Source organism: Rhinopithecus roxellana, chromosome 16 (genome assembly GCF_007565055.1).
Source record: "Rhinopithecus roxellana isolate Shanxi Qingling chromosome 16, ASM756505v1, whole genome shotgun sequence".
In the NCBI taxonomy this organism is placed as follows: Eukaryota; Metazoa; Chordata; class Mammalia; order Primates; family Cercopithecidae; genus Rhinopithecus; species Rhinopithecus roxellana.
This window is the reverse complement of record NC_044564.1, coordinates 13,840,902-13,851,576: the sequence shown is the minus strand read 5'-3', so window position 1 is coordinate 13,851,576 and position 10,675 is coordinate 13,840,902. Positions and strand designations below refer to the sequence as shown.

Sequence of the window (10,675 nt, the reverse complement as noted above, 5' to 3'; positions counted from 1 at the left end):
ACTGATTTTGTTCTAACTAGGTTAGAAGTCAAAAATGCTTTAAGTTTAGTGAATCTATGAGGACCCCAGTATCATCGAAGCCTGTCTCCTAAATTCTTTTTTTTTTTTTTTTTTTTTTTTTTTTTGAGATGGAGTCTTGCTCTGCCACCCAGGCTGCAGTGCAGTGGCCGGATCTCAGCTCACTGCAAGCTCTGCCTCCCGGGTTTACGCCATTCTCCTACCTCAGCCTCCCGAGTAGCTGGGACTACAGGCGCCCACCTCGTCGCCCGGCTAGTTTTTTGTATTTTTAAGTAGAGACAGGGTTTCACCGTATTAGCCAGGATGGTCTGGATATCCTGACCTCGTGATCTGCCCGTCTCGGCCTCCCAAAGTGCTGGGATTATATGCTTGAGCCACCGCACCCGGCCGTGTCTCCTAAATTCTAATTAATAAGGACTGTGGTACTGAAGTGATTATTTCTATCTTATCTCTTTTACGGTTTGGTCCGGAGAGCTGCCTTAGACTCTCCAATAAATCTGTTCACACTGCTGGCTTTGTTACCTTAATGTGCCCCAGATTTCATTGACCTGAGATGGGTCCTGGCACAAGGAATGTAAGGCTGTCTCCATTATCTTGACTTGCTCCAGGTTTGGGAGAGGCCTATGCAAAGCTTCTCCTGAACGTATATTTAATTTCTGAATAAAATTAGTCACCTATAGACTTAGCTGAATGCGTTACCACACATAGCCATATAACTCCCTCACATGTAAGCACTGAGAAAATTGTTAACGCTTCGAGTTGGGCATCGATTTCTCTGGGTCTAATTATTAGCTCAATGTTAAGACAGTGCTGTGAAAATTTGTCTGTGTAACTGGGGTGCTATGCAGGCCTGTCTGTGTGACTGTCAGGGAGAATTGGCCTGGCACACTACCTTCCTTGGGCAGAGGGCTAAGATCCTGGAGCAGGACTTTGAGGTCCTAAGCTCCAATTCTCCCTGTTGGGGGCAACCTCCAAATCTCTACCACTACCCCTTACACGTGGGGTGGACCAGATGCTCCCAGGAGCTTGGGGAAACTTGTACTAAGGGGCTTCTTCCAGGGCTGTGTGGCTGGCTCTGGTTCTAGGAAGGTGGGGTGGTGGGCCACTTACTGCAGCTGACCAGTGAGCTATTTCTTTTGCAGAATTGCCTGAGATTGGACCACTAGCATGGTATCTAGAAAATGACTTTGGGCCGGGCGCAGTGGCTCAAGCCTGTAATCCCAGCACTTTGGGAGGCCGAGGCAGGCGGATCACAAGGTCAGGAGATCGAGACCATCTGGCTAACACGGTGAAACCCCGTCTGTACTAAAAAAATACAAAAAACTAGCCGGGCGAGGTGGCGGCCGCCTGTAGTCCCAGCTACTCGGGAGGCTGAGGCAGGAGAATGGCGTGAACCCGGGAGGCGGAGCTTGCAGTGAGCTGAGATCTGGCCACTGCACTCCAGCTTGGGCGACAGAATAAGACTCCGTCTCAAAAAAAAAAAAAAAAAAAAAAGAAAATGACTTTGAGGTGTCTCAAGTTGCTAATATAGACAGGAATCCTGGCTCCCCATCCTCCAAATTCCCAGCCACCCCTTCCCCTTTCCCGAAAGGATAGCCCTGCCTATAATTCTCTGTAGCATTCAACATGATTGTGATTGTTTGTTGTCTTCCTGCCTGGCTTCTTTTCTTCCTTTCTTCCTCCTTCCGCCACTATTCCCTTCCTTCCATTCATTCATTCAACCCAGACACCATTCAAGGTACTGGGGACGTAGAAATAAATGCATTTCTGCTTCCTTCGAGCTTATATTCTGAGGCAGGAGCTGGGCAGTAAACAAGTAATTCAAAAAGCAGGATAGAGATAAATGCTATACACATAACAGCAGAGTAAGGTAAATTCATGGGGGTCTGCTTGGCACCAGGGGGAGATCAGAAAATGTCTTCTCTCTGAGGAAACCACATTTGAGTGGAAACCTAAATGAGGAGTCAGCCTTGCAAAAATGAGCCTTCCACTCTTTTCCATTGAGTAGAAAATTAAATGAGGAGTCAACCTTGCAAATTTTTGTTGCATTGTTCTAGCCAAGGAATGGTACCCACAAAGGCCATGGGGTGTTTCCTGCTATTCATTCATTCATTCATTCAACAGCAGGTTCCTGGAGTATGGTGGGTGAGAGGAATAAGAGCCTGAGACAGGGTTGAAGAGACAAGCAACAGGAGATTGTGCAGAACCCCTGTAGACACGATGACATACAGTTTGAATATTATCCAAAAGCATGGGGGAAGCCATTTCAAGGTTCGTTCGTTCGTTCGTTCGTTCTCTCTCTCTCTCTCCTGCCTTCCTTCCTTGCGTCTTCTTTCTTTCTTTCTCTTTCTTTCTTTCTTTCTTTGTCTTTCTTTCTTTCTTTCTTTCTTTCTTTCTTTCTTTCTTTCTTTCTTTCTTTCTTTCTTTCTTTCTTTCTTTCCTTCTTTCTTTCTTTCTCTCTCTCTCTCTCTCTCTCTCTCTCTCTCTCTCTCTCTCTCTCTCTCTTTCTCTCTCTTTCTTTTCTCTCTTTTTTGACAGAGTCTCACTCTGTCACCCAGGCTGGAGTGCAATGGCGTGATCACGGTTCACTGCAACCTCTGCCTCCTGGGTTCAAGCAATTCTCCTGCCTCAGCCTCCCAAGTAGCTGGGATTACAGGTGCCCACCACCACGCCTGGCTAACTTTTGTATTTTTAGGAGAAACAGGGTTTCACCATGTTGGCTAGGCTGGTCTCGAACTCCTGACCTCAGGTGATCCCCTGCCTCAGCCTCCCAAAGTGCTGGGATTACAGGCGTGAGCCACCACACCCGTCCCCATTTCAAGGTTCTCAACAGGGTGGTGCAGGATCAGTTGTTGCAGATGTGGGGACTACAGATTGGAGAAGGGCTGGTAGGGGAAGCAGGTGAAAGAACACATTCCTCCCTATATCACAGCCTTGAGCCCGACACATCACATCCCCCCATATGCCTCCACTTCCTGGCCCCGACACAAACACATTCCTCCATATATCACAGCCTTGAGACATCCCCCCCATATGCCTCCACTTCCTGGGCCCGACACAAACACATTCCTCCATACATCTCAAAGAAAAACAACACCTGGAGAATCTCCGATAAGGTTACAACCGTTTGTAAAAGCGCAGGAACCAATAAGAAAGCTGCTTAAAGTATAACTTAATACGTTAACCAATTGTAATGCTGTAACCAGAAGAATTCCCTTGTAACCTTACATATCCTGTTTTCATCAGGCTATAAAAAGCGAGCACACGCATTGTTTGGGGCCCTCTTGTATGTTGTAAAACGGAGGGACCAAGTTCAAACTTGCATTAAAGATCCTTGCCGCTTGGCTTTGACTCTGGACTCTGGTGGTCTTCTTCGGGGAATAAACGGTCTGGGCATAACACAGGGAGATCAGTGTAACTCAGAGAATGAAGTCTGAGGTCATGGCAGGTGGCAGTGGAGGTGGCTAGAGTGCAGGTGGGCTTGGAGGCAAATGTGGGCTGGGGTTTGCTCTCAGTTTGGATGTGGAGGTCCTGGAAGAAAGGATGGAAACAGAATGACTTCTAGGTTTCTGACTTGAACAAACAGAACGACAATACTGTTAGGTAGTTAGATGGACATTAGCAGCTGGGAGAGGGAGAGAGAAGAAAGCAGGAGGGCTGTCACTAAGACCAGCCCTAGCCCACCTAACTTCAGCCCCAGACTGTCCTAACTCCACCCTAATGGATGGAATTTATGGTAAAATCTGGGGCCAGCACATCCTGGAGGAAGAAAAACTGGGGCACAGATAACGATGGCCCATCCTCATTATACAGTCATTATAAGACAATTTACACATGGTTTTGCCCCTCTGAGTGGGCTTTTCTTAATGAATTATGGGTAAAAACACACGCAGTTTAACTTTAGGGATGTAACCATAAACTGCCAATTTTCAACAGCCTAAGTTTCAACTCCTCCCACAAACCCCATAAAAGCACCTTGAGTTTTGTAAAGAGGTGCTGATTTTACTTCCCAGAAATCAGCCTGCTCTCCCTCAGAATGTTTTACTGGGTTGCAATAAACCTTGCTTTAAGCTTGCATTTCAGTGTTAGTTTGCCTTTTTTTTTTTTTTTTTTTTTTTTTTTTTTTTTTTTGAGATGGAGTCTCCTCTGTCACCCAGGCTTGAGTGCAGTGGCGCGATCTCGGCTCACTACAAGCTCCGCCCCCTAGGTTCATGCCATTCTCTTGCCTCAGCCTCGGAGTAGCTGGGACTACAGGCACCTGCCACCACGCCTGGCTAATTTTTTTGTATTTTTAGTACAGACGGGGTTTTACCGTGTTCGCCAGGATGGTCTCAATCTCTTGACCTTGTGCCTCAGCCTCCCAAAGTGCTGGGATTACAGGCGTGAGCCACCACGCCCGGCCTAGTTTGCAATTCTTTGCTTGCTATCGCACGAACTGAGATTGCTGGGCCAGAGCTCCAGCTCTGTTGATCTTGGTTAAAGAATCTGTCAGGCCTCTGAGCCCAAGCCAAGCCATCGCATACCCTGTGATTTGCACGTATACGCCCAGATGGCCTGACGTAACTGAAGAATCACAAAAGAAGTGCAAATGCCCTGCCTCCCCTTAACCGATGACATTCCCCCACAAAAGAAGTGAAAATGGCCGGTCCTTGCCTTAAGCGATGATATTATCTTGTAAAATTCCTTTTCCTGGCTCATCCTGGCTCAAAAAGCTCTCCCACTGAGCACCTTGTGACCCCCACTCCTGCCTGCCTCAGAGAGCAAACCCCCTTTGACTGTAATTTTCCTTTACCTACCCAAATCCTATAAAACGGCCCCACCCTTATCTCCCTTCGCTGACTCTCTTTTCGGACTCAGCCCGCCTGCACCCAGGTGAAATAAACAGCCACGTTGCTCACACAAAGCCTGTTTGGTGGTCTCTTCACACGGACGCGCATGACAGAATCCATTCCAACACAGGATGCCCAGTAACAATACCATTGGCAGAGACGAGGAAGCCTGGGGGACAAGTGACACATTTTGAGATGGGTGTCAGCAATTAGAAAGTTGTTTGTGCTGGGCGAGGTGGCTCACACTTGTAATCCCAGCACTTTGGGAGGCCGAGGTGGGTGGATCACCTGAGGTCGGGAGTTTGAGACCAGCCTGACCAAACATGAAGAAACCCCATCTCTACTAAAAATACAAAATTAGCCAGGCATGGTGGCACATGCCTGTAATCCCAGCTACTCGGGAGGCTGAGGCAGGAGAATCGCTTGAACCTGGGAGGCGGGAGTTGCGGTGAGCCAAGATCGCGTCATTACACTCCAGCCTGGGCAACAAGAGCAAAACTCTGTCTCAAAAAAAAAGAAAGAATGTTATTTGTAATATGATAATAGATTTCAGGTGTAAGATCCCTGCATGGAGACAGTGAGTAGGCAGATGAATTTTTTTTATCCTTGTGTTCAGGGAGAATCTGACCTGTAACTACACACTCGGGAGGAGGGATTAGCATATACACGTTATTTCAAGGCGTGGAGAGAAGGTGAAGAAGCCCAAAATTGAGCTCTGAGGAACACTAACTTTTCAATGTTGAGTGCAGGGGGAGGAGTGTAGCAGAAACTAATTGAGTCCATATATAAATATACACACACACACACACGTTAAATTAAGATGAGTTATACTAGAGCCTGTTTGTATGGTGTTAATGGTCCAGAACAGAAGGCTGACAATTCAGAAGGATCAAGAAAACATCAACATCTCAGAAAATGCTGGGGTAGCCAGGCGCTCACACCCTGTAATCTCAACACTTTGGGAGGCACAGGTGGGAGGATCACTTGAGCCCAGGAGTTCAAGACCAGCCTAGGCAACATACGGAGACTGTGTTTCTACACAAAAATAAAAAATAAAAATTAGCTGGTGTGGTAGCACATGGCTGCTGTGGTCCCAGCTACATGGGAGGCTGAGGTGGGAGGATTGCTTGAGGCTGGGAGGTCAAAGTTGAAATGAGTTGTGATCGTGAACTCCAGCCTGGACAACACAGTGAGACCCTGTCTCTTAAAAAAAAAAAAAAAAAAGGCAAGGGGATGGGCTGCAGGGGCTTAGGTGTAGGCATTGGCTTAAGTGTGGCTGGAGGTAGGTTTGTCTGCTTGGTGGAGGGAGGAGGGAGCTTATGTCTTACGGCTTCACTTTCCTAAGTGGATTATATACATGAGGCAGAAAGGGAGTGTGAGAGGGCTGACTGTGGACATGATCTGATGTGGGGAAAAGCAAAGCAAGCCAACTAGAGATTCAAAGTAGGATCCTTTGGTAACATTGTGTCCGTTTGAGCTTTATCATCATTACAGTGAAATCTGCACAGCTCAGCTGTAATTTTCTTCTGGGAATATTCAGCTCTTCAGGTGCAGGTAACAGGCAAAGGGAAGGGTTCACCCAGGTCTGGTGCCTTAAACAGGGAAGTGGCACAGGGGGACAGAATGCCGGGATGGAGGGTGTTCAGGAAGCAGTGATTGTGCAATGGACCATGTGACAGCCTGGGTAAGCTGGGAGTGAGCTGATGGCACTTAGGGAGGCTGAAGAATGCCTGCGCATGTATTTCAGGAAATAAACAGGAAATGGTGTTCCGGAAGTGCTTGACTGTGTAGCCTCCAAGAAAGCAGGCCCCAAGGCTGCACTGTCAATGCTTATTTTTTTTTGAGATAGAGTCTCTGCCGCCCAGGCTGGAGTGTAGTGGCGGGATCTTGGCTCACTGCAACCTCCGCCTCCCGGGTTCAAGTGATTCTCCTGCCTCAGCCTCCTGAGTAGCTGGGATTACAGGCGCGCACACCCAGCTAATTTTTATATTTTTAGTAGAGATGGGGTTTCACCGTGTTGGTCTGGCTGGTCTCAAACTCCTGACCTCCTGATCCTCCTGCCTCGGGCTCCCAAAGTGCTGGGATTACAGGCATGAGCCACCATGCCCAGCCTCTATTATTATTATTATTTTTTTTTTTAAGACTGGGTCTTACTCTGTCACCCAGGCTGGAGTGTAGTGGCGTGATCTCAGCTCGCTGCAACCTCCGCCTCCTAGGTTCAAGTGATTCTCTTTTTTTTTTTTGAGACAGAGTCTCGCTCTGTCGCCTGGGCTGGAGTGCAGTGGCTGGATCTCAGCTCACTGCAAGCTCTGCCTCCTGGGTTTACGCCATTCTCCTGCCTCAGCCTCCCAAGTAGCTGGGACTACAGGCACCCGCCACCTCGCCTGGCTAGTATTTTTTTTGTATTTTTTAGTAGAGACGGGGTTTCACCGTGTTAGCCAGGATGGTCTTGATCTCATGACCTCGTGATCTGCCCGTCTCGGCCTCCCAAAGTGCTGGGATTACAGGCTTGAGCCACCGCGCCCGGCCCAAGTGATTCTCTTGCTTCAGCCTCCAAGTAGCTGGGATTACAGGCAGACACCACCATGCCCAGCTAATTTTCATTTTTTTTTTTTGGTAGAGATGGAGTTTTATCATGTTGGCCAGGCTGGTCTCTTAACTCCTGACCTCAGGTGATCTGCCCGCCTTGGCCTCGCAAAGTGCTAGGATTACAGGTGTGAGCCACTGTGCCTGGCCTCTTCAGGCTTTGATGTATCTTACCAAATTGCCCTCCAAAAGGAACATAAAAATTTATATTAAGTTCTTCTCCATTTGAAATATCTAGGGTGGGCCGGGCGCGGTGGCTCAAGCCTGTAATCCCCAGCACTTTGGGAGGCCGAGACGGGCGGATCACGAGGTCAGGAGATCGAGACCATCCTGGCTAACACGGTGAAACCCTGTCTCTACTAAAAATACAAAAAACTAGCAGGGCGAGGTGGTGGCGCCTGTAGTCCCAGCTACTCAGGAGGCTGAGGCAGGAGAAGGGCGTGAACCCGGGAGGCGGAGCTTGCAGTGAGCTGAGATCTGGCCACTGCACTCCAGCCTGGGTGACAGAGCGAGACTCCGTCTCAAAAAAAAAAAAAAAAAAAAAGAAAAGAAATATCTAGGGTGGTTCTGCTTTCCTGATTGATGGAATAGTCCACCATTGAAATGATCTTTGAATATCTTACAGGAGTTGTGCCTGACTGCCTGACACATTTTTTTTTCTTTTAAGTGTCTGGTCTGTCTCTGTCCCCCAGGCTGGAGTACATGGTGCCATCACAGCTCACTGCAGCCTCAAACTCCTGAGCTCAAGTGATCCTCCCACCTCAGCCTCCTGAGTAGCTAAGACCATAGGCTGCACTACCACACCTGGCTAGCACCTTTCGATAAATATAACAGTGTCCCCTCCCCTCCTGTCCTCCCACCCCTTCCTCCCTTCCTTCCTTTTTTTTTGCATTTTTAGTAGAGATGGGGTTTCACCGTGTTAGCCAGGATCGTCTCGATCTCCTGATCTTGTGATCTGCCCACCTCGGCCTCCCAAAGTGCTGGGATTACAGGCATGAGCCACCACGCCCGGCCCCTTCCTTCCTTTTTATAGAGACAAGTTCTCACTATGTTGCCAGGCTGGTCTCGAACTCCTGGGCTCAAGTGATACTCCTGCCTTGGCCTCCCAAAGTGCTGGGATTATAGACGTGAGCCACTGTGCCTGGCCTAAGCCAGTTTTTTTTACAAGCAATGGAAGAGATTGCTGTTTTTTGTTTGTTTTCAGTTAAATACCAGGTAAGTTCAGTGACTTGCTTTGACAGGACATCTTATATGAAAAATACTTATCTTTGAACACTAGAATCAAACTCAGGAAGATGAGCTATGTACACTATGACAGGTACAAGGGAAAGAGACCAGTTTGAGGGAACTTGATTCACAACTTCCACCTAACACGAATCTGATACATATATACATGGAGAGCACACATCTAAACAACTGGAAACACAGCGGAAGGGCACATACTTTTCTGAAACTGTTAACTCTCATTTTCATTCAGTACCCATATAGCTGAACTCACGTAATGAAATGTTCATAGAATGTGACCCTATTCTCTGCTACAATTAGAGGGATTTGTGAAACTTTTGTCCTTTAATAAAACCGTTAGTTGTAATTATTTATTAAATCAATTCATATGTTCCTCTTTCTTTTCACATTCAAATACACTTTAATATGAATGACAATACATTTTAATGCTCTAGAGGAAAGAGTAGAACTCTGGCCATTGTACATTCTTTATTAAACATCAATACTGAAAACAGATTTACTAACACATATATATAAATATAATCAAACTGATAAAAAGGGACAAGAAATAGTAATCTCTCTCTCATGCGGTGGTGCGACTTTGGTTCACTGCAACCTCCGCCTCCTGGGTTCAAGTGATTCTCCTGCCTCAGCCTCCCAAGTTGAAATTACAGGTGAGTACCACCACACCCGGCTAATTTTTGCATTTTTAGTAGTGACAGGTCTTCACCATGTTGATCAGGCTGGTCTTGAACTCCTGATCTCAGATGACCCACTAGCCTCAGCCTCCTAAAGTGCTGGAATCACAGGCGTGAGCCACGGCGCCTGACCTTCACTTTCTTTTTATATGTCCTCTCCTTCACTATCGTCTTCATAATAAAAGATGTCTCGAAACAGGAAAACTTGCTTGGGTGGTGCAGGAGTCTGGATTTCAGTGCCTTTTTTCTCCAACATCTTTTCTAACTTTTCTTTAAGCAAAGGTAGAGTCGTCTCATAAAGGTAGTCGATGATCTCTACAGAAAAGAAATTTAATTGTGCAATTATCTGTCTATACAAGGCCTCTTATCACAGTTGAGGCATACAGGAGACTGGTAATGACTATGAACTGCTCCTGTTATTGCTGTGTGTAAGGTCTGGTTCCAATCGGTTTACTCACATTCACTTCTCTGGTTCCAATTGGTTTACTCACATTCACTTCTTCAATCCTTGCAAAAATGCTACAGAGTTAGGCACTATTTTTAACTTGTTTTTCAATTGAGGAAACCAAGGCATAAAAACATTAAGAGACTTGCCCAAGGCCATGGAGTTCATAAGGATTCAAACCCGGGTAGTGATGTCTGCTGAACGCAAAGACGCATTTCATCACAGCCCAGGATACGATATCATCCAAATGGTGGGCCCAGGAGAAACAACAGTGCTGCGCAGATACTGAGAGAGAGCACAGGCCTGCAAGTTTGTTAGTGAAAATCCAGGCTCTGGACTCGGTCTAGAGACTAGGAATTGGTAGATCTGAAATGAGGCCCAGAAATCTGTATTTTTTTTTTTTTTTTTTGAGATAGGGTCTCGCTGTGTCACCCCAGCTGGAGTGCAGTGGTGTGATCACACTCACTGCAGCCTGGAACTCCCAGGCTCAAGCAATCCCCCCACCTCAGCCTCCCAAGTAACTGCGAACACAGACATGCACCACCATTCCCGGATAATTTTTGTATTTTTTGTAGAGATAGGGGTGTGTGTGGAGGGGGGGAGGGTCTCTCTATGTTGCCCAGGATGGTCTTGAATTCCGTGTCTTAGGTGATCCTCCCACCTTGGCCTCTCAAAGTGTTGGGATTACAGACATAAGCCACTGCATCTGGCCAGGAATTTGTGTTTTTTTGTTTTGTTTTGTTTTGTTTTTTTTTGAGACGGAGTCTCGCTCTGTCGCCCGGGCTGGAGTGCAGTGGCCGGATCTCAGCTCACTGCAAGCTCCGCCTCCCGGATTTACGCCATTCTCCTGCCTCAGCCTCCCGAGTAGCTGGGAC

The 10,675-nt window shown here is 47.1% G+C and overlaps 1 protein-coding gene across 2 annotated transcripts in view; it reads right to left on the bottom strand.

The window, feature by feature from the left end:
* Positions 1 to 9,129: 9,129 nt before the first annotated feature.
* Positions 9,130 to 10,675, bottom strand: part of TTF1 (transcription termination factor 1) — a 34,454-nt gene continuing 32,908 nt past the window's right edge. For both annotated transcript variants that reach the window (XR_004054021.1, XM_010372831.2), the window contains exon 11: positions 9,130 to 9,670. Coding sequence is in view for 1 of the 2 variants with exons in the window: in XM_010372831.2 (XP_010371133.2) it covers positions 9,501 to 9,670 (170 nt within the window). In the remaining variant the exon portion in view is untranslated. The remainder of the gene's footprint in view (positions 9,671 to 10,675) is intronic.